The sequence below is a fragment of the Stegostoma tigrinum genome, chromosome 3, assembly GCF_030684315.1.
Source record: "Stegostoma tigrinum isolate sSteTig4 chromosome 3, sSteTig4.hap1, whole genome shotgun sequence".
NCBI classification, from domain to species: Eukaryota; Metazoa; Chordata; class Chondrichthyes; order Orectolobiformes; family Stegostomatidae; genus Stegostoma; species Stegostoma tigrinum.
In genome coordinates, this window is record NC_081356.1 from 100,602,037 (window position 1) to 100,626,775 (window position 24,739).

General features: G+C 43.5%; 1 protein-coding gene across 5 annotated transcripts in view; it reads right to left on the reverse strand.

Moving 5' to 3' along the window:
- Positions 1–5,573: 5,573 nt before the first annotated feature.
- Positions 5,574–24,739, reverse strand: part of msh3 (mutS homolog 3 (E. coli)) — a 270,075-nt gene continuing 250,909 nt past the window's right edge. For all 5 annotated transcript variants that reach the window (XM_059644779.1, XM_059644778.1, XM_059644780.1 and 2 more), the window contains one exon: positions 5,574–6,548. In XM_059644779.1, coding sequence (XP_059500762.1) covers positions 6,467–6,548 — 82 coding nt within the window. In that variant the 3' untranslated portion in view covers positions 5,574–6,466. The remainder of the gene's footprint in view (positions 6,549–24,739) is intronic.

Consider the following 24,739-nt stretch of genomic DNA (forward strand, 5'->3'; position numbering starts at 1 on the left):
GCGAGTAGAATGCTTCATCGTGGGAGCAGATGCGGCGGAGGCGGAGGAATTGGGAATAGGGGATGGAATTTTTGCAGGAGGGTGGGTTGGAGGAGGTGTATTTTAGGTAGCTGTGGGAGTCGGTGGGCTTGAAATGGACATCAGTTTCTAGCTGGTTGCCTGAGATGGAGACTGAGAGGTCCAGGAAGGTGAGGGATGTGCTGGAGATGGCCCAGATGAACTGAAGGTTGGGGTGGAAGGTGTTGGTGAAGTGGATGAACTGTTCGAGCTCCTCTGGGGAGCAAGATGCGGCGCCGATACAGTCATCAATGTACCGGAGGAAGAGGTGGGGTTTGGGGCCTGTGTAGGTGCGGAAAAGGGACGTAACCTACAAAGAGGCAGGCATAGCTGGGGCCCATGCGGGTGCCCATGGCCACCCCTTTAGTCTGTAGGAAGTGGGAGGAATCGAAAGAGAAGTTGTTGAGGGTGAGGACGAGTTCGGCTAGGCGGATGAGGGTGTCGGTGGAGGGGGAATGGTCGGGCCTGCGGGACAGGAAGAAGCGGAGGGCCTTGAGGCCATCTGCATGACGAATGCAGGTGTACAGGGACTGGACGTCCATGGTGAATATGAGGTGTTGGGGGCCAGGGAATTGGAAGTTCTGGAGGAGGTGGAGGGCGTGGGTGGTGTCACGGACATAGGTAGGGAGTTCCTGGACCAAAGGGGAGAAAATGGAGTCCAGATAGGTGGAGATGAGTTCGGTGGGGCAGGAGCAGGCTGAGACGATGGGTCGACCAGGGCAGGCAGGTTTGTGGATTTTGGGAAGGAGATAGAAACGGGCAGTGCGGGGTTGGGGAACAATGAGGTTGGAGGCTGTGGGTGGGAGGTCCCCTGAGGTGATGAAGTCATGAATGGTGTTGGAGATGATGGTTTGGTGCTCGGGTGTGGGGTCATGATCGAGGGGGCGGTAGGAGGTGGTGTCGGAGAGTTGGCGTTTGGCCTCGGCGATGTAGAGTTCAGTGCGCCATACTACCACTGCGCCACCCTTGTCTGCGGGTTTGATGGTGAGGTGGGGGTTGGAGCGGAGGGCTGCCTGTTCTGCGGAGGAGAGGTTGGAGTATGTGAGAGGGGCGGAGATGTTGAGGTGGTTAATGTCTCGACGGCAGTTAGAGATGAAGAGGTCGAGGGAAGGTAGGAGGCCTGGGGGTGGTGTCCAGGAGGAGGACTTGTGTTGGAAGCGGGAGAAGGGGTCAGTGGAGGGAGGGTTAGGTTCTCGGTTGAAGAAGTAGGCGTGGAGGCGAAGGCAGCGGAAAAACTGTTCTATGTCCAACCGTGACTGGTATTTGTTGATGTGCGCTTGTAGGGGGACAAAGGTGAGCCCCTTACTAAGGACTGACCGTTCGTCCTCAGTCAGTGGAAGGTCTGGGGGAATGGTGAAGATGCGGCAGGATTCAGTGTGGCTGTCTTCTCTGGGGTTGCTGGCTGTGGAGGTTGTGGGCGGAGCGATGAGGTTGTCGGCCGTGGGCGGGGTTCCGTCGGCCAGTTCCCATTATCACTAACTCGACTCCCACAGTTACCTTGACTACGCATCCTCACACCATGCTTCCTCTAAATATTTTATTCCATTCTCCCAGTTCCTTCACCTCCATTACATCTGTTCTGATGATGCCAAGTTTGACAAAGGGGCCTCCAAAATGTCAACTATTTACCTCAGACAAGGATTCCCAGCACTGTTGTTGATGGGGTACTCAGCTGGGTCAGATCCATCTCCCACGCGTCAGCCCTCTCCAACCACCACTCCTGCCACTCCCCCCCCCTTTCCCTCCCACAGTAGTGATAGGTCCCCTCTGGTCCTCACATACCATCCTACCAGCATCCACATCCAGAGGATCACTAGCTGCCATTTCTGTCACCTTCAGCGAGATGCCACCATCAGACAAGTATTCTCCTCCCCCTCTCCTGCCGGGTCAGCCTTCTGCAAGAACCGTTCCCTCTGGGACACCATGGTCCACATTTCCTTCACTCCCAACACCTCTCCAATATCCCCACAGCACCTTCAGCTGCAACCACACGAGGTGAAAAAACTGGCCATAAGACCATAGGGCATAGGAGCAGAAATTTGGCTATTCAGTCCATCAAGTATGCTCCACCAATCAATCATGGCTGATAAGTTTCTCAACCTCATTGTCCCTGTAACCCCTGATCCCCTTGACAATCAAGAATCTATCTTAAATATTAAATATACTCAGTGACCTGGCCTCCAAAGCCTTCTGTGGCAGTGCATCCCATAGATTCACCACTCTCTGGTTGAAAAAGTTTCTCCATATCTCCATTCTAAAAGGTCTTCCCTTTACTCTAAGGCTGTGCCCTTGGGTCCTAGTGTCTCCTACCAATGGAAGCATCTTCCCAACATCCACTCTGTCCAGGCCATTCAGTATTCTAAGTTTCAGATTCCCCCTCATCTTTCTAAACTCCATCGAGTATAGACCCAGAGTCCTCAAACATTCCTCATATGTTAAGCTTTTCTTTCTTAGAACCATTCTCGTGAACCTACTCTGAACCCACTCAAGTGCCAGTACATCCTTCCTGAGATATGGGATCCAAAACTGCACACGATACTCCAAATGTGGCCTGAGCAGAGCCCTACAGAGCCTCAGAAATACATCCCTGCTTTTATATTCATAATAAATGCCAACATTGCATTTACCTTCCTAACTACGACTCAACCTGCAAGATAACCTTGAGAGAATCCTAGACTAGAACTCCCAAAGTCTCTTTGCACTTCAGACTTCTGAATTTTCTCCCCATTTAGAAAATAGTCCATGCTTTTATTCTTCTTACTAAAGCGAATGACCTCACATTTCCCCACATTATACTCTATCTGCCACTTCTTTACCGACTCTATTAACCTGTCCAAATACTTCTGCAGCTTCCCCGCCTCCTCAATACTACCTGTCCCTCTACCTATCTTTGTATCATCTGCAAACCTAACCAAAATGCCCTCAGTTCCTTCATCTAGATCGTTATTGTACAAAGTGAAAAGTTAGTCCCAATACTGACCCTTGTGGAATACCACTTGTCACCGGCTGCCATCCTGAGAAAGACCCTTATAACCCCACTCTCTGCTTTCTGACAGACAGCCAGTCTTCTATCCATGCTAGTACCTTGCCTCTAACACCATGGGCCCTTATCTTACCCAGCAGGCTCTTGTGTGGACCTTGTCAAAAGCCTTCTTGAAGTGCAGGTAGATATTAACCATTGGTTCTCCTTGGTCTACTCTGCTCATTACTTCCTCTAAGAATTCTAGCATATTTGTTAGGCATGACATCCCCTTGATGAAACTATGCTGATTTTGCCCTATTGTACTACACACTTCCAAATATTCAGAAATCACATCCTTCACAATGGACTCTAAAATCTTATCCACGACCGAGGTTAGGCTAATTGGCCTTAATTTTCAGCCTTTTGCCTTACTCCCTTTTTAAACAGGGGTGACACGTCAGTGATTTTCCAGTCCTTTGTGACCCTCGCTGGCTATAGTGATGCCTGAAAGATCACCACTAATGCATCCACTGTCTCTTCAGCTATCTATTTACTGCCTCTCTCCTCAGTATCCAAAGGCCCAAACATACCTTCCAGGTGAAGCAGCTTAAATATATTCATTAACGGTGCATCCAACTCTTTGGGCAGGGAATTCCAAATGTGCATAACCTTCAAGTAAGAAATTTCTCAACTCAGTCTTAAATGATTGTATCCTCGCCCTGACACTGTCTCTGTGTGAACTATGTTTATCCTACACAGTGTGCTGGGTGTTTGCCTCCTGCCACTGCCATCCTACAGCCTGTAGTCCGGGGTGTGGCTGAGCAGGCTGCATTGGTGTTGATCATGGTTTCTCCTCTTGTCCCTCTCGGAGGAGCAAGACACCCATATCACGATCTAGGCTGGGAGCAAGGGTGCCCGGCTGAAGGAGAGTCAAGCAACAGGTTAGACAGATGAAGTGCCTTCTAAGAAGTTAGCAATCACCTGTCAAGCTAAGACAGCACTCAGAGAAAATGCTATGCCCAACAACCTCTCAACTTACCAAGGCTATAGCTGTTTGGTTTCACTGAACAAAAGCTGGCCAGCATGGCAGTTTCACTTGAGATCTTCCCCCTGTGCATTCACCTTCAGTAACCGGCAGTTTGCTGACAGATCAGGAAGCAGATCCCCTGGCCAGGAAATCCAGAATTGAGAGTGCAAATAATACTTAAATTGTGATACATAAAAAGCAGATTGAGTGCAGAAATACTGAAGTCTTGCTTAAATTGTCTAGGAGCTTGGTTAGAGTGTACCTGGAGTGTTTTGTGCAGTTTTGATGACCTTATCTCCACAAAGGTATTATTTCCATGGAGGGTTGTAACAAACGTTCACCAGACTTGTTTCTGCGATGGCGGGACTGACCCATTCTGAGACATTGGAGAAACAGTATTCTCTACAATTTCAGAGATTGAGTGGTGACCTCATATTAAACATTTCATATGTTTCAGAAACAGACAGAACAGATACACGCAAAATGTTTTCCCCATTTACAGAGTTCAGAACCAGGGGCCACAAATGAGAGGGACGCAACTTGGATCTGAGATAAGAAGACTTTTTTTTAAACTCAGACGCTCATGAATCTTTGGAATTCCTTAACTCACATGACAGTGGAAGTTCAGCATTTGAGTATGTTTAGATAGAGATTGATAGACAGCTGATTACCAGCGGCATACAGGGTTATGTGAATGAGGTGGGTAATAGGCATGGAAGTGTTCAACCAGCCATGAGTAGGGAGGCAGGCTTGATGGGCTGAATGGCCTGTTCATGTTTCTAATCAATTGCCAGACAGATCCCAGGAGGTTCACTTTCAATCCCACCCCGGTTAATCAGGAGATGATGTTCAGACTCAACGTCAATTACAAGAAATTTAAGCCCTCTATACACACCCAGATCCCCCTCCATTAACCTGGGAAAATTGTAGCCATTAATCTTGTTTCACTTTCTACAATTGTTGTCTTGATTATCTGAATAGTTTTAGTATTTTCTCATTTTAACGATAGCCGATCTCAGTTGGGACAATAGTGAGTTCCCTTCAGTCTGCCCATCTGGGGAGGGCTCATAACGCTAAAATAGGAATTCATGGAAAAGCTCAGCAGGTCTGTCAGTATCTGTGGAGAGAAATCAATGTTAAGATCCAGTTGAGATCCAATGCCCATTCTGAAGAAGGTGCCACACCTGCTGAGCAATGCCTGTTTTTGTATATGACTTCCAACTTCCACAATTTAGTTTTTTTTGTTGTTGAGGGTACATATAATATTGGTTGCTACTGAAGGAATTGCTAGAACTCAGTGCTTGTAAATATTAAGTGAAACCATGTTTAGACATGGTCCTCAATTAAATGGCTCACGAAAACCCAGTGACAGGTGAAGATCAAGCGAAGCAGTAGTCTTCCCCGTGATGCAACAAGGACAAACACTCCAACCTTCATGAAGGAATGACAAAATCTAAGGACTATATAATTTGTTACTTCTGCAATAACAACTGCAATACAAAAAGAAATTATAATTTATTTGTTCTGGTTTACAATACATTACACTGGTTACAAATTGCTCTCACTTTTTTTCTAATTTAACACAGAATTACAATTAGATTTTAGGCAAATGTGATTTTTTTCCCTGATTCCTAACAAAATACACAAGTTAAACATAACCTTCCCATTAAAAAGCAGCAGGACTTCACACACGGTCCTTTCTTCTCAGCTCTCTGTACAAGCAGCAAAAAAGGAAGCACGATGGTATAACTTTAGTCCAACTCATCACTTTATTTTAAAAGTTTGCTTAATGTCAACTTTACTGCATTTAGAAAAAAAATGCCCAGCAGAGGGGAAGAGGAATCTGTAGTTTCTCTTATTTAAAAAAGATACAAAATATTGTCTGGATTCAGAATGGAACAGTGTTCTCTGTACTGATGTCTCGGGATTCTTTCCAAGATATAAATTCTGGCAACACCTTTATGAAATTGGCCATGGGTTATAAAAACATGTCAAGATTGTATGATTTAGGACAATGGACACTGTTCAAACTGCTGAAATTTATCGTTGACCTCAGAACTTTCTTGAAGTACTGAAATTAAAGGCAAAAAAGCCTTACAAGTCATTTAAGAAATGGTTGGATGGCATGAATAGAAAGGGGGCCTAATAGTTTTTCTGGACGAAAAAGCCAAGATGTGTTAATTGTACTTCCTTATCTATATTTATCTTATTTTGTAGGATTTACATGGAGAACATAAACAAGCTGAATAAGGACAAAGCAGGGACAGGGTAAAAACAACTTGTAAAGACAGTGCAATTGAGTATTTCTCTCATTGGTTACGATGCAAAACCCCAAGTTTCCCCTGAAACCAAACACACATAAGGAGGAGATCAGCATCACATATCGATGTATTTATTTTTAAAAAAAGAAAAAAAAATCTCTACTTATTCACCATCACCCAGTCCATCAGTTCTTTCCCTTCATTTATTCTCCAGACTTCAGAGAAGGATTTCATTTTCTTCCTACAAGAAATAATAACAGGGTGACAGATTGTACATGTGGCATTAAGAATTTGGCTGTAATTTATATGACAAACACAATGCAAGTGTTAAAAAGATTTTTGTAACTAATTATATGTCTTTCTTTGAAGCTGTAGTCTAAATCCCACAAGGATGTGGGAACAAAGTCTTGATTGTCTTACTAATTACAACAGATAGAAATCCATATTTAGAGTAAATATAAACAGTTTTAACCCATATAAATGTAGGTCAATAATAAAGCATTTTGCCAAATAATGCTTCATAGCCTCAGTCTCCTTTACTGATGTCTTCATGAGGGTTGAACAATCTTTTACCCAAGTTGCTAATGTCATTTAATGTCTATCTACACACACAACCCTTACTCAGGTATTAGGCAGCACCCAGGATACAGAGATGAACTAAATGTTCAAAGAACTGCATAAAATCCAACTCACAGACAAGTAACAGATTACCTGTGCCATGGAGTTTGCTACAAAGTTTGAAGTAGTTCTGTAGCATAAACATGATAATTGTTACATACCTGCTCACCGAGCTGGCTTGTTTTCAATTAGATGTGTCGTCACCACGCTAGCTAACGTCAGTGAGGCCTCCGGTGAAGCGACGTTGTTCTACTCCACTTGGAATTTATACTGTCCGGTCTGGTATGGTGAGTACTGTCATTTCCGGTTTTGTTCTGTCTGGGTCTGTATATGGGATCCAGTTGTATGTTTGTGAGTTGCAATGTGGGTTGAGAACTGTGCCTCGAGTAATTCCTGCGTGTGTCTATGTTTGGCTTGGGCTACTATGGTTACATTGTCCCAGTTAAACTGATGACCTTCATCGTCTGAGTGTACCAATATCAGGGAGAGTTTGTCGTGTTGTTTTGCTGCTAGCTGATATTCATGTATTCTGATGGCTAGATTCCTTCCTGTCTGTTGGACGTAATGTTTGTAGCAGTCGTTGTATGGTATTTTGTAGAATACGTCATTTCTGCATGTTGTGGGAATGGGGTCTTTAATCCTTGTGAGTGTTTGTCATGGACTCTACGACAAACAGTCAAGGATTAAAGACCCCATTCCCACGAAATGTAGAAATGACATTGTCTACAAAATACCATACAACGACTGCTACAAACATTACGTCCAACAGACAGGAAGGAATCTAGCCATCAGAATACACGAATATCAGCTAGCAGCAAAACAACCCTAATGTTAGTACACTCAGACGATGAAGGTCATCAGTTTAACTGGGACAATGTAACCATACTAGTCCAAGCCAAACATAGACACATACAGGAATTAGTAGAGGCACGGTTCTCAACCCATAGTGCAATCAACAAACATATAGAATTAGACCCATATACAAACCCACACAGAACAAAACCCTAACTGACACTACTCACCGTACCAGGAAGGACGGTATAAATTCCAAGCAGAGTAGAGCAACATCTTTTCATCAGAGGCCTCACTCTTGATGTTAGCTAGCATGGTGATGAAACGTCTGAACGAAACAAACCAGCTTGGTGAGCAAATCAACAACCTCATCCACAACATGAGCTACAAATCCTTGCTAAAACCTTAAACATACCTGCACTGTAATATACATTCATTCACCACTCACCAGCATTCCTGCCACTTTGGAATGTGATAAGGAAACATTTATCCTCTCAAAAGAGTTATGAATCTTTGAGATTCTCCACCCCAGAGGTCTGGGGATGTTTAGGCAATGAATATGCTCAAGAGCATGATCAACAGGTTATTGGCCCTAAAGGTGTCAAAAGATAGGAATAGAAAGTGCAGTTGCTACAAAAGTTCAGTTAAAATCTAATTAAGTTGCAGCGTAGGCTTGAGAATCTGTGTAGTACACTTGTATATCTACATCCTACATTCATATGGCAATGTTATTTATGTCTGGTACTAAACGTAACAGTCCCTAAACCTTCCAGTGCTCCACTGGGATTTATATGTAGCTTTAACAGGTTATTCATTGATGAAATCCACTGCAAAGAACATGAGACTTGACAGTATCAGGTCTCAGCAGTTTCCAAGATTTTCTGGGCTCCCTTGTATAAGCAGAATTTCCACCCGCTCCTTGCGAAGCAAGCATTTTTGGATGGTTAGATTGAGATGGGGCATAGCTAGGCTGGGTATTTTTGGCTTCTTCAGGAACAGAAATGATAATAGAAACTGACTCACCCAGTGGGTGGAATCTTATACAAGTGTAAGCAACATGGCCTATGATGAGATGTGTGAAGACAAGTGGAACGAGAACAACTCAACGCAAGATCATCTCATTCCCGTTTCACAACTGGTGGTGGTGAGATTCTCACCAGGCAGTCTCAACTGGCCAACCAATAGGGATTAGCACCTATTAAACTCCTTGTTGAGGGCCAACTTGCCCCATTAAAATTCAGGTTCTGAAGTTAGCAACATTGCTCAAAAAACAAGGGAATACATGACATGGAAATTAGGGCAGATACCCGACAGATCCAGTTCACAACACCCATATTGGAAAGCAGCACAACAAACCTCAGTGCACACTCAAAGAGCACCAGCTACATGCACTCCACGTTGGCACTGAATACTTACCAGCTTCCACAAATCCTCATGGCACATTTCTGATCAACTTACAAGATGAGGCTGCATTTTAATGTTGCACATTGGAAACTCTCATTGTAATGCTGCAGGAAGGATTCTGTGCATTCAGCGACATGCACACGGCTCATGAACTGGAGCAGGCTGCATCTCGAGGCTCTTCGCTCACTCACTCTCAGCATGCCTGGGAGGTCTCAGCATCCCTGCCTTGAACTGTGCTTTTTTTTGGAACTATGCCCTCTCAGCCAGAGATTTGGGGCTCATAGTACTTCTATCTTGCAGTTTAGCTTAGACACAAAGCCATGGATCTTGTCGTACTTATCAGCAGGCTTCAGTCAAGTCGGGGGTACAGCGCCTTCACTCAGGGGTTCCTGACACTGTAAGGGAAGGGTAACCTCCAATACCTGTCCAGGCCCTGCTTGGGGTAGTGAGAGTCAGGATGCCCTCCTCATAAAGGATCAGAACAGCCAACAATCCACTACCCATCCTAAATCTGCTCTGAAGTGTGCTGTTTTCCTCCTGGAATGAGAGAGGGGCAGAAGATGCAAGTGGGTGGCCCATTCACTGCTGTTGGTACAGGTGGTAGGTGTCCAGAGTGAGTGAGCATCACAAAGAGCATACAGAATCGATGCTGAGAGGCGTTGGGGCAAGTGACAAGGAGGGAGGGAAGATGTTATAGGTGAGAGATTATACAGAGAGTGATAGAGCACTGATGGGATTTGGAAACAGTAGTAGGGACAGTAAATGTGAGGAATCAGAAAGGGTGTGTTGGAACTTACCCTGGCAGAGTGGAGAATGTCATTGATCTTTCTCCTCCTGTGCTGGGGGCATCCTGCCAGATGTCTCAGACTGCTTTAACTTGGGTAGCAATCTCAGATAAATGGTGCTACAGTGTCTACTGTTGGTCTTGGTGAGTAAGTGGGTGAAGTCCTCAGCACCATCCCATCCAGCAGGACCTCCAGCAGCCTCTCCACAAAGCGGTTTGTCCTTGCCTACAACGTCCAAGGTGAATTTAAGGAACCGTGGAAGGCAGCTCTGGACAGTGCTTCGTAGTCCGGGCGCACTATATCATTTAACAATGGTGCCAAGGAGTGCCAGTGAACTCCAGGATATCCACTGAATGACAGGTTGTTCCACAGACAACGTGGTTAGGGGAGGTGAAAATCAGACACGATTAATATTATAGGGCATGACTAGGTAATCAGTGAGGCAATTTGGTAAGACACAATAACGAAGATCACTGAACCTCATCAGGATAATCACTCCTCGGAATTTGATGTGACTCACACTTAGCCTAAAAAATGTAAGATCCAGTCCAGTGCAATCAAGAATACTGACCAGCTGGTTGGAACTGCGTCTTACCAAACTTGCCAAGTCGGATCCCTGGAAAAGAGGGACAACTTTTAAAAGTAAAGTTGATTGCCCCTTAAACATAGGTGGAAGCGTGCATGGTTGGCAAAATGCCTGGGCTCCCTTCCCTGATCCAATACAAAGCATGTGCCAGGGTCTGTCTGTATTGGGCAAGTGGGCAGTGGAGAAACATCTACAGTTGTGTGCACGTCTGTCTGCCCCCTGCAAGTTAGATTCCCTCCCCAATCACCATAAACTCCAGAGTTAATTCTGGAAAATAACAGCAGGTATGCCCTGAATGTGAGGGGCGGTAATGTTCAATGCTGATGTCTAAATATGATTGACGACTGGCCAGCTATCATTCACGTAATTATCATTTGCATTCCTCAAAGTGGACGCGACCCATGCTGCTTTTAGGACCGAACAGCAGGGCCTTTGGTGGTGTGTGTGTGTGTGCGCGTGTGCGCGTGTGTAGGCGGGGGATGGGGTGGTGGGGGAGGGATTGAGGGGGGTTCAATAATCAGGGTCCTGGGCTCTAGGAGAACCACTGAGCTCAGGTCAGGGCCTTGGGCCAATGGCAGCACCAGGACCAATGATTCCAGCCCTACCTAAAGTGTGCAGATTTTTGTTATGTAAGGATACAGAATTATGACAGGTAAATGCAATTGAGCCAATCACATTTTTATTAAATGGGTTAATGAGGTGTGGGACTGTATGTCCTACTCTTGTTGTAAATATCCTTATTTTTCCATCACCATGCTTGTAAATTAGCAAAAGCAACAACACTACAGCAACATTTGCAATATCAATGTGATTCATATGCTGAGATAAGTGGAATAAGTTATTTTCTTGAAAATTCCATACATGTGTTTTCAATCAGTTAAGCTGAAAAGTGACAAAATGCAAAGATTCTACAGCTTGCTAGTGAAATAAAGTATAAAACATTCACAATGGTGAACTCTCACGGAGTTCAGCTTATTGTGTTTTCTTTTTGAAATGCAGAAGGAAAAAAGCAGTTTGGGAAATCTCTGAGGCAGTCTCTGGGGTAAAAACAAAACGAACATCAGTGAAGTGTTTCCACTCCACGAGTGAACTTCTTAAGGCCTAAAGGTAATTAGTTACTTTGAAATGTCTCACTGGAAATCTTGTGTGTCTGACTATTAGTGAGCTCACAGAACATGGCACTTCATGGAGCAAATTAATATACTTGGAAAGAGAAAGCTTTTGGCTTCCACATAAGGCACAATGCTGAGGAGATCACTGGAAAACAACATGATGATCTGAACAAGGCTATAATACAGTGGCAGGGTAACTTTGGTCTCACATTGGAGAACAAATCTCCATGAACAATTCATGAATGGTGAATTATATCAAAAAGGTAAAAGGTTTAATCTGTTTTTGTTCTGGCAGTTTCTGGGGGCTGGGGTGGTAGTGGGGAGTGTTCTATCAGGACTGTTCTCAGAAACAGTCTTCTGTGGACAAGAGCATTTGAAACCACTTGTTAAATTTAATTTAGAACTTAATCCACACAGGAAGGTTATGAAATTATTCATGAGTTTTGCAGGCACGAATGTGTTATGTAACTCTGCCCATCCAAGTTGAAATCCATATCAGTTCTGTTTACAGTAGGTTTTCTTTTTCCTCAGGCAAAATGAGAAGTTTCATTTCACCTGGGGATACTACAGAGGGAATTTGCTAACAGTAACATTTGGGAGATAGCAATTTAAAGCTTTGCCTGGTGTTCTCAATCAACCCTCCTATATATCAGCCTAATTAGGTTCCTTTTGTTGGAAGCTGGCACAAGATCTAGAGGTGATGGCCTCCAGTACAGCGATAGCATTGGCATGTACACAATGTATAAGAATGCCCAGGTATACCCTCTACGGAATCTAATACAGCCAACTACCACTCAATTGGTCTACTTTCAATCATCGATAAATTGATGGGTGGTGGTAACAACAGTGTTAACAAGTAGCACTATCTTAGCATTAGCCTGCTCGCTGATGCGTTTTGCCAGGCTCACTGAGCTCCATCAGCAAGGAGATAGCAAGAACTGCAGATGCTGGAGTCAGAGTCCATACAGTATGGAGCTGGAGGAACACAGCAAGTCAGGCAGCATCAGAGGGGCAGGGAGGTCAACATTTCAGGTTTACACCCTTCATCAGGACTCTTCAGGATAGTGCCCTAGGCCCAACCATCTTCTGCTGCTTCATAATGACCTTCCCTTTATCATAAGGTTAGACATGGGGATGTGGGGATGTTTGCCTGTGTTTGCACAATGTTCAGCACCATTCATGACTCCTCAGATACAATACTCAGAAGTTTGATACCATCCAGGACAGATCAACCGGTTTGATGGGCACCAAATCTAAAAACATTCACTCCTTCCAGCACTGAAATTCAGTACCAGCAGTGTGTACCATGCACTGCAAAAATTCACCAAGGTTCAATGCCAGCACCTTCTGAATCAACAACCACTTCCGTCTAGAAGAACAAAGGCAGTGGATACGTAGGAACATCACCATCTTCAAGTTCCCCTCCAAACCACTCACCATCCTGACGTGGAAATGTATCACTGGATCACAATCCTGGAACTCTCATCCTAACAGCATTATGGGTGAATCTACACAAAATGAATTGCAGCATTTTATGAAGGCAGCTCACCATTACCTTCTCAAAGGTAATTACAGATAGAAAACGTGAGCTGGTGCCCATGTCCTATGATTACGAACATAAAATAAAAACCCTGCATCTCCATTAGGCATTGAGTAAGCTTCTACTTAAAAGGTGTCTTGAAGTTTGGCATGGATACAGGATTGGCTAACAACAGTAACAATTGGCTAACAACAGTCATCCTCAGGATGGCAAACAGTAACCAGTGAAGTGTCACAGGGATCAGCACTGGGGCCTCCCCTATTGCTAATCTGTACAAATGACTTAAATAAAGAACCCCACATGTTGGAGCCAAATTTGCTGGTGATAGAAAACTAGTTGAGGAAGCAACTTGTCAAGTGAGTGGTCAAAAACATGGCAAATGGGATACAAAAATAGGAAAACATGAGGTAATCTACCTTGGTAAGAATATGAAAGCACTATATTATTGAAATGGCGACAGACTACAGAATGGTGTGGTGCAGAGGGCCATGAGTATCCATATAAATTAAACCCAAAAAAGTTCACACATAGCTACAGCAAGTAAACAGCAAAACAAATAGTGTGCTGACCTTTATTGCAAAGGGATACAGCGTAAAATTAGGGATGTCTCACTACAAACACATAGTTGTAAATGTAAATGGCATTGATGAGACCACACCAAAAGTACTTACTGCACACAGTTTGGATGTCTTAGTTAGAAATGGACCCATTTTCAATGGCAGTTAAGAAAAGGTTAATTAGGTTGATTCCCGGGATGAAGACATTGTTTTATGAGACAAGGATGAATTGGTTGAACCTACACTCTTTGGAGTTTGGGAGGATGAGAGATGATCTTATTGAAAAGTAATATTATGAAAGGGCCTGATAGCTTAGATGCTGAGAGATGTTATCCCTTCAATGAGTCTGAAACTATATGGCACAGCTTCACAGTGTGGGGCCTCTCGGTGAAGGCTGATATGCAAATTAATTTCTTCTCACAGAGGGGTGAGTGCCTTTAGAATGCTCCATCTCAGAGAGCAGTGGTGGTCGGCTCATTGAACATATTCAAGGCTGAGACAGACAGATTCTGGAACTACAGAGCAAAGTTTTTTTTTCCGCAATAGACAGGGAGGTTGAGGCCAAGATCAGATTAGTCATGATCTTAAAGAACAATTTTATGGCTTAAACCCTATTTCATCTGCTCTGGTGATTTGTTGGCATTTGAGACACGAGTTGTGGGATTGATGATGCTCAGCCAAACTGTGGGCTGGATTTTCACACTGGAGTACAGCCCAACTATTTTCAGTGCCCACCCACAGCCACTGATGCGTGCTGCTATGTTAAATTCTAAACCCTGAATTGGACCAGCAAGCTCAATGGCCAATTCGTGGTGCTGGGCGCTGGCTCGACCAGAATGGACTTTGGAATGCAATATTCAAAAGCAGGTGGTAGCCATGGCTGAGCATATTAAACCTTGCAGATGGGAGCAGACAGGAAGGCAGAGGACCTGCAGCCTCTCAGCTCATCCACATGACCAAATGCTTTAGCAGTGATGGCAACATTGTACCATCAGTTAAGCAGCTCAAACTGGACAACATTTTTCATTCAACATTTGAATTCAGCAGCAGCATCATATTGTGTGCATACATGCAGCTCTCCACTCATCTCAGGATGGTTCACTCTTCCTATTTGAAAATCTCCTTCTGGCCCTGTCCAGCCTGTTACTGAACTCTATATTGAACTTACCTGCCAGAGGCAAAGCTAATCCCCCTGACCATGTTTTGGAAATAGCCTTGTATTTTGGAAGTGTCAACAGGCTGACACATTAGTCAGCAGAACTATTTTCCAAACACAGCCCCAGCTGACACTGGGGCTACTGGTGTTTGAAAATCTGGCCCTATTTCATCTGAACAATGAAGAATAGACTTTGAGAGGCCTTGTAATGGTCAAATGTACAACATCCCACCCAGGTATAAAACTGGCATCACAGATTGACTATCAATGAAACTCAGGCTCTCTCTACATCTGGCAGATGGTCTACAACGGGAGGCTTATGGACAGGCAGAAAGTTGAACATTCACCTCAACAAGCATTTATTCTATGACATTAGGGAGTTTTCCCAACACCTTGAAGATGGAGTTGAAGGTAGGGAGTCCTATAGAAATCTTAGAAAAGTACATGGGGTCAGCCTCATGAAGAGCTCCCATTTCCCACCACTTTGTTGAAAGACAGGCCGAGTTTACACAAAGCAACCTTTCAGGTAATTCTGATCTACTGCTGAAGGCAACGGAGAGACCAACTCAACTGAATTTTCACAACAGTACATCATCATCCCCTTACAAGAACACAAAATGAAGTCACAGCACCATTATCAGTGTTTGAAGGAATGGAAAGTTCTAATACAGTACATCTGTATTGCCCCTGTGCTGTGAACTGCCAATTCCATCATGAGCGGAGTGCTGCTGTCTCTTTTGCTCTCCACCTGCATGAATACCACTCACCTTTCTCAGTGGCCAGTTGCCCCTTCAGCTGGCCCTCCTGCATTTGTATGCCACCTAACACTTGTAATTGGATGGCAAACATGGAGGCAGCCTACCAACTGGACACATCCTAATGAATTAAGCTAGCAGACAGAAATTGGAAACACCTGGCACCTAAATCCAAAAATGGTGTCACGTTCTCAATGGCCGCAGCAAAATTCAGCCAATTGAAACTGAAAGGGATTGATTGCGAGAGCTGGTAGCATTAGGTTAATACTTAAATATAATGTGGGGAGATTATTTTATGAAATTACTGTTGCTTAGTTACAATGCGTGTGAAGGGCTTGTTGCTGGAGAGGTTTGACCTCAGTTAGCAAATATGACAGCGTATCTATATAAAAAAGGCTTTTAATAATAGTAGTTTATTCAACGGCAGTGGTTTATTCAACAGGATTAAATTCAAGCATAGATGGGAGAATTTTTCAGCTGACTTCCTATTACACCACGGCTCAGTGTCCTCAATATATCCTTTCATCCCAACACACTGAAATTAAAGACTACTTGGCAGTCTGCACCTCTGGGCTAATACCTTGGCTACCATCCTAGACGGAGATCTTGAAAAATTGTCATCCTGTTCATCTCCCATCTGAAAATAGATTATATAGGAAAGTTGCACCAGAATTGGATTCACTAATACCTCAAATTCTCCATTATTTCAAAACTTGCTGAGTCATGAATCAGTGTCAGTATGTTTTCACCCATTCAATTTAAAGAATTTCTTTAAGGGGATTCTATCTCCTATCCCAAGGAAGGAACCTAGTACACACTTATCATTCTGCAAATTTACACATCATGTTTTGGGGATAAAGCTCATTTACATGAAGGGGTTCTGAATGGAGACTAATTATCTTAGCTGCATGGGTGAATACATTAAATATATTTTAGAAAGTGATGTGTTGACATCTTGTGAGGGCAATTTTTGTTTACAAAGTTGGCAGTCACGCACCAATCTCCCAGTTATTTAGAAATGTCACTGGGATATACTTTAAGTGGTTAAAAATGCTCTCAGTGGTTTAACATCTTCAAAGCTTGCCTCAAACCGATAGGTCACAAAGAATATGTATATGTCGCTGAAAGATGTTTAATGTAAGAATTCATACCAACAAGACAAAATAAAATATTTGTTATACTGTCATATAATCCACTAATACACTTCCATATTAGTGTTGAATGCAGATTCAGCTACTGGTGAATGTATATATTTTATGGCCAGAAAACAGCACCATTCATATTATTCTTGGATGCAGTAAACTCCGTAATAGGATTAAAAATGGCAAAGGTTCACAATGTATCAAATTAAACATATTCAATTCTCACTGAGGACTGAGAACCGTACATGGAAAGTTAAACTTCAAACATGATCACCAACAAACTGTGGTTGGCTGAACAAAACTAATTTAGAAACTGTTCCATTTTACAATGTTGTTTTGCCCAAGAGTACTGGTTCAGTTTATCAAGAGTTTAATACCTTAATATTTTTCAGTAGATTATTACATGACAGCTGAGAATGACAGCAGTGCAGCATATTTCATGGCAGATTTATGTATTTCAAATACAATGTATCCTCAATTACTTTCTAACCATATTGATTTGCATGTCTTGTTATAGATAGTTGAACTCATCTTTCAATCTATCATGGAAGTGAAGTTGTTGGCATGCTTCGATGCAAAAGCATGCATTTTTTTGCACCAATTCCCAACACAGCTTGATTTTGTAAATGTGACTTCGACACATCCCCTTCAGTGATTACTTATGTGACATCGAAACAAGTTTGGAATCAACTGCAAGTGGTCAACTTAATTGTGCCTTGGCGTGCTTTTCATGAGGGGTATCATAGCTCCTTTCAAACCCACACTTCTGTATTCATCATGGTGTTTTTGTCATCGTCACCAAGATAATATTTTACATTGATAGTATGAAGCTTTTTTTGATTAGATTTCCTACAGGGTGGAAACAGGCCCTTTGGCCCAAAAAGTCCACACCGCCCCTTGCAGTATCCCACCCAGACCCATCCCCCATAACCCACACACCGCTGAACATTATAGGCAATTTAGCATGGCCAACCCACCTAACCTGCACATCTTTGGACTACGGGAGGAAACTCACTCAGACACGGGGAGAATGTGCAAACTCTGCACAGACAGTCGCCCAAAGTTGGAATCGAACCCAGGTCCCTGGCACTGTAAGGCTGCAGTGCTAACCACTGAGCCACTGTGCCGCCCCAAGTTTCCACTTAAAAATATGAGAAATACCTGGCGGTACTGTATAGCAGCCACAACACCTAGGTAGTTACAGACTACACGATGCACACATTTTGTGGACTTCAAACGACAGCTTTAAGAATGATATGAATCTTGCTCTCTATTTGTGAATTGCAACGTCATAGAGATAAAACCTGCTAAAATCACTGAGTAGGTTCTGTAAGTGTCTTAGATAAAAACCGAAAGAACTGCAGATGCTGTAAATCAGAAACAAAAACATAAGTTGATGGAAAAGCTCAGCAGGTCTGGCAGCATCTGTGAAGAGAAATCAGAGTTAATGAAGTTCTGTGGAAGGGTCAACAGACCTGAAATATTAACTCTGATTTCTCTTCACAGATGCTGTCAGACCTGCTGAGCTTTTCCACCAACTTCTGTTTTTGTTTCTGTAAATACCTTGATAGGATAGGAAGGGTTCTTAGAAGTATAATACATTCAAATGGTGTTTTCCAGTGAGTGCTTGGTGAAGATTCTTCACTGGTCTGTGAGGAGCAGAATCCAACTGGTTCACCAGATCAAAGTCCTCAAGCAAGCTGGTGGTGTTTAAGGATGTAATTGATCCCTCATTTTGAAAATAATAAAACCAGGCCAGAATCTGACTGCTTAACCAACTGAGAATAAGCTTTTACACACAGATATAGAATACAAATTTGACCTACGTGTCAGGCATATTGAATAATTCATAAGGACTAAAGTGACAGCAGTACCTTCATAAGTGGAACAATTTCTGTCTACAAGGCTTGCTACTGAGTGTTCTGCTTAGACAAGTTTTGCTTTGTTGTGAATGTGTATTAATATTAGGTTTTTGATTTACTGTCTACTGCTTTTTCTCATGGGTAGTTGTTTGTGGAGATGATAATCAAGTAGAAGATGTTTAATGACTACAGTGTAAAGAATTCACAGTGACAGAATATTCAATTTCGAAAGCTGCTGCTTATTACCATGTGTACCAATTGTTCATTAGAGAGAACTGGTAGTCTGAGTGTTTTCAATAACAATAGATATAATGTAAAGTGATTTTGTTTTACCAACATTTGAGTTTGAGGAGCTTTAATAGTTAAGACACTTTAGCCAAATTTGTGACTCCTCAGGTAAACAGGCCATCTTTTATCAAACCCAAATGGCTTGGTTGTTGGGTATCCAATGGGAATGTCTGTTGCAAAGAACAGGATTTATTGGAGTTGATTGGTGACTAATTTCAATTTCTATTTTGCCATCTCTAGTTTGAAACAAATAGTCTGAAAGTAGGCTTAGGTCATGGCAGGATAAATTGGCTGCATGCTGGAACTCGTGGGTGCTTCGCGTGGCAATCAAATGTGAGAGAAGGCTCTCTGGCTTCAAAATCTTGAGTTGCTAGTTCGGAACTCGAGTGGAAGTTGGAGCCATTGTGGTACACCCATGAAGCTGAGACCTACATGGATAGCACATTCACACAAAGTGCTAACACCACAAATTAAGAACATGCAGACAGAGGATGGCCACTAGACAGTTTATGAAAGCCAGATGGGTGGTATATACATCTGGGATTGGGGAGATCCTCTAAGACTTTCTCACTTACTAACTGATTTTCCATTTTGGATACTTATGAGGGCAATGGTTTGTCAGAAGAACAAGGGCAACAACCTGCATTCCCACCCAAGCTTGCAGGATCACACATGGCTCAGCTGCAAAGGCTGGGTGGAAGAAGCATGGAAGGTCAACCGTGGTGACCATTTCAAAACTTAGGGGAACAGACAGATGTTTCTGTGCCTGTCAATGTGACTCCAGGATGGTCTATCACTTCCTGGTGCTAAGGTCAAGGATTTCACTGAGTAGCTGCAAGGCATTCTTTTGGTAGATGTTGAAAAGGCTTAAATCACGGTCCACACTGGCATAAATGACATGGCTAAAAAGAGAGATGAAGCCCTGAAATTATAATTTAAGGAGCCAGTCAAGAAGACTAAAAGGCAGCAATCTTCGGATGTCTCCCAGTATCACATGCAAGAGAGTAAAAAAAAAAGTCAGACTGAATGAATGAACACATTGGTGGAAGAACCATGTGGCAGAGAGGCCTTTAGATTTCTGAGGCACCATGTCAGTTCTGAGATGCATGGAATCTGTAGAAGGAAGATGGGTTACACCTTATTAGGACTGGAACTAATGTCCTCATGGGAAAGAATGCTGGTGATACTGGGAAGGGATGAAACTAGTTTGTTAGTAGGATGGGAATCTTAGCAGGAATTCAGACAGCATAGGGTAAGTAGAACAGTGGCAGAAACAAGTACGAGTATTAACCAGGATCAAATTACAGAATCGTGTTCAAATGATATAATTAAAAACACTAGCTGAATGCATGCAGCATTTACAACAAAACAGATAAACTGATGGTGCCAGTAGAAGTAAAACTGTAAGGCCCACACAGATCATTAGCCATGATTTAGAGTAGCAAAGGAGGCTTGAGGGGCTGAATCTCATACCCCTGCTCTTAGGTTACTTAAATAATAACTGGGTGAGCTTTATTGCTACCCATATCAGAAAAATGCCCTTAAACCCACCGAATAGCATAGACAATACAAACAAATAAATTGAAATTCTTTCATGCTTTTTGCCTGCAAACTACAATGTAATAATTCTGCATAAATCCTCCTTTATGTCTGACACAACTGTCCATCAGGACAACAAGACCAAAAACACAACGTAGCATCAACAATGTACTTTAATTACCATTAGCAAAAAAACTGAAATATTAACAACTAATTATACATGTACTGATACGCAAGCTTCCCAACCCTGCAGACGTTAATGTGAAATATTAATTACTGAATTTGATCATGTTTGTGAATTAGCTTGCCTTTCATGCAGATGCAGCTGCAGGTGAAGGAGGCAAATGGTTCATCGGCCTTCATAGTGAGAGAAGTCGAGTACAGGAGCAGGGATGACTTTCTGCAATTGCACAGGGCCTTGGTGAGACCTGGAGTATTATGCGCAGTTACTGGCCATGCACTCAGACCTTGTGCAGAGCAGCTGGCAGGAGTACTCACTGACATCCTTAACCTCTCCCTGTTACAATATGAAGTCCCCATCTGCTTCAAGACCACCATCATCCTGGTACCAAAGAAACCTCATGCAACACACCTCAACAACTACTACCAGGTGGCTCTGACCTCCGTAATTATCAAATGCTTCAAGAGGTTTGTCATGGCTCACATTAACTTTAGACTCCCAACCTCTTTGCAATTTGCCTGCTGGCGCAATAAGTCCACGGCAAATGCCATTTCCCTGCTTCTATACACTTCCCTGGAATAATAAGAACTCCTACATCAGGCTTCTATTTATTGACTACTGTTCCACACTACAATCCCACTCAAACTAATCTCCAAACCCTGAGACCTAGGTTTATGCTCCACCCTCTGTGACTGGGTCCTCAGCTTCCTGACCCACAGAAAGCAATCAGTGAGGACAGACAACTGCACCTCCTCCACGAAAATCCTCAACACCAGTGCCCCATAAACGGTGTGCTCATCTCCCTCCTGTACTTCCTGACCACTCATGACTGTGTGGCCAAATTTCACCCAAACCCCATCTACAAATTTGCTGATGATGCTAGCATTGTAGGCTGGATATCAAACAATGATGAGACAGAATACACCCAGCACTCTCTTTCCGCTAAAGATAACTACCCCTTCCCCCGATATCAGTTAAGCTAAAGGGCTGATCATCAACTTCAGGAAGAAAGGAGGGCGGCACACCATAATCTACATCAATGGAGCCGAGGTGGAGATGGTCAAAAGTGTCAAGTTCCTAGGAGTAAGGATAACCAACAATCTGTCCTGGACTACCCATGTTAATGCAACTGTCAAGAAGGCACAACAACGCCTTTTCTTCCTCAGGAGACTAAGAAAATTTGACATGTCCATAGGGACTGTCACTAACCGTTACAGATGCACCACAGAAAGCATCCTATCTGGATGCGTGAAGGCTTGGTACAGCAACTGCTCTGCTCAGGACTGTAAGAAACTACCAAGCCCAGCACATCAAGCAAGCCAACCTTCCATCCACAAACTTCATCTTTGGGGGCAGCACGGTGGCTCAGGGGTTAGCACTGCAGCCTCACAGCGCCAGGGACCCAGGTTCGATTCCCACCTCGGGCAACTGTCTGTGTGGAGTTTGCACATTCTCCCCGTGTCTGTGTGGGTTTTCTCCGGGTGCTCCGGTTTCCTCCCACAGTCCAAAGATGAGCAGGCTAGGCAGATTGGCCATGCTGAATTGCCCGTAACGTTCAGGGGTGTGTGGGTTATAGGGGGATGGGTCTGGGTGGGATGCTTCAAGGGGCGGTGCGGACTTGTTGGGCCGAAGGGCCTGTTTCGACACTGTAGGGAATCTAATCTATACTTTTTGCTGCCTCAGAAAAGCAGCCAACATCATCAAAGACCCCTTCCATCCCAGTTTACAATCTCTTCCAATCTCTTTCACGAGACAGAAGATACAAAAGCAAAGTCACGTATGCCAAGAACAGCTTCTTCACTGTTATTAGACTACTGAATGGACCTCTCAAATTTCAAATCTAACATTGATCTCGCTCTTTGTGCACCTTCTTATTAGCTGTAACTTTGTATTTCTTGCTCTGTTCAGTCACCTTATGATCTTTGTATGTTATGATTTGTCTGTACTTGCAAACTTTTCACTATACCTAGGTACGTGACAATAATAAATCAAATCAAACTAGTGTGGTCTCCTTATCGGAGGAAGGATGTTCAAACTCCGGAGGGGGAACATCCTGGCTATGGGGGGGTCCTTGCTATGGAGGGAGTGCCACGAAGTTTCACCAGACTGATTCCTGGGATGGCAGAACTAATGTACAAAGGGAGATTGGATCATTTAGGACAAGAATACCTCGAGTTTAGACAAATGAGGGGAGATAATAAAATTAATAAAATTCTAACATACCAGGTAAATGTAGGGAGGATATTCCTGATGACTGCGCAGCCCTGAACCAGGGGTCACTGTAAGGTTATGGGGTTATAATTTAGACCTGAAATGAAGAAATATTTCTTCATGCCAAGAGTAGTGAATCTGTGGAATTCCGGGCCACAGAAAGTGGTCAAGGTCAAAACACTGGTGTTTTTAAGATGCAGTTAGAGTTCGTCTCTCTCGGAGAAAGGGATCAAAGAGTAAGAGGGAGAAAACAGGAACAGGGTACTGAGTCGGATGATCAGCCATGATCATAGCGAATGGAGTAGCAGACTTGAAAGGCTGAGAGACCTATTTTTGTTTTGTGTTTCTGGCTCAGTTTAAGCACATTCAATATGCATAATCTCGACTATCAAGATAATGCCAGTTCAAATCCTTTTTCGGCAGGCAGGGTTAGCACATCCACCAGCCCAGCAGAAAACGTCTGCTAATTAGTCCAACTAATAGTCCACTTAGAGGCAGGATGAAAGCTCCAGTGCGATCTTCCAGGCATTGAACAGGACTTCAGCACACAAGGAGGCCAGAGATACCTGGGAGGCAGCCTCCTGATGGTAGATCTCAAGGTCATCGAGACCTCCAGCATATTATCCCAGCCTGGACCATTTGTGATACAACCGGCATGACCACAGATGTAAGCCATATACAGACTGACGGCTGGGCAGCTGTGGCCACACAGGGTTCTTAATTTGTCTTTGCACTGCCGGACATTTTGTGGCACCCTGACGGTCTCCTGCCTTCCTCAGCAGTGCCCAACTTGCATTGTGGGGCTTTTGGCCAGACATTACTACAATTCCTCCCATTTTGGCTTCTCCCTCGTCCACCCGCCATGCTTAATTAAACACAGCAATAGGAGGCAGTTTCTCTAGAAAGATCATATGGGATATTCAGCCAGAGGAACTTGGGAGGTCACCTATCAGGAACTCAGGTGATTATCAGAAACTGCTCTGCCCAGGACTGAGAGAAACTACAGAAGGCTTTATGCACAACCCAGACTGTCACAGAAGCCAAATAAAAACCAAAAGAACTGCAGATGGTTTAAATCAGGATCAAAACAGAGGTTGCTGGAAAAGCTCAGCAGGTCTAACAGCATCTGTGAAGAAAAAGCCAGGGTTAACATTTTGGGTCCGGTGACCCTTCCTCAGAGGAAGCGAAGAAGTTCTGAGGAACATGTTCTGATGAAGTGTTACTAGGCCCAAAACGTTAACTCTGATTTTTTTTTTTCTTCACAGATGCTGCCAGACCCGCCAAGATTTCCCAGCAATTTCCATTTTTGTTCCATCACAGAAGCCAATCTTCCATCCATAAGCTCCAATTACATTTCTTGCTGCCATGGAGATGCTGCCACCAAAGAACCCTCCCACTCTAATGCTCTCCTACAACCTCTTCCATCAGGCAGAAGGCACAGAAGCTTGAACCCATGCACCAACAGCCTCAAGAACAGTTTCTTCCCTGCTGTTATTAGACTGCTCAATGGCCTCTCTAACTTCAAATAATGTCATTCTTGTTAATGTTGATCTTGCTTCATGCACGTCCTGTGCAGTGTAACCTGTATATGCCTTACTCTGTCTAAGCACTCTCTGCATCTGTATGTCATTGCTTTCTATGATGAGCCTGTACTGCTCGCAAAAAAAAGTTTCTCTGTGCTTAGGTACAAATCAAGTCAAAATCAAAACACTGCTCAACAGCAGCAGCATGCACTGCCAATAAAGTACACTGCAGATAATCACCAAGGATCCTTAGACAGAATCTTACAATCAATAAGCAATTAGAAGGGTGAGGGCAGTGGATAAGTGGGATGACCATTTGAAAGATCCCCTCATTATCCTGAATAAAAACTGAAAGAACTGAGGATGCTGTAAATCAGGAAC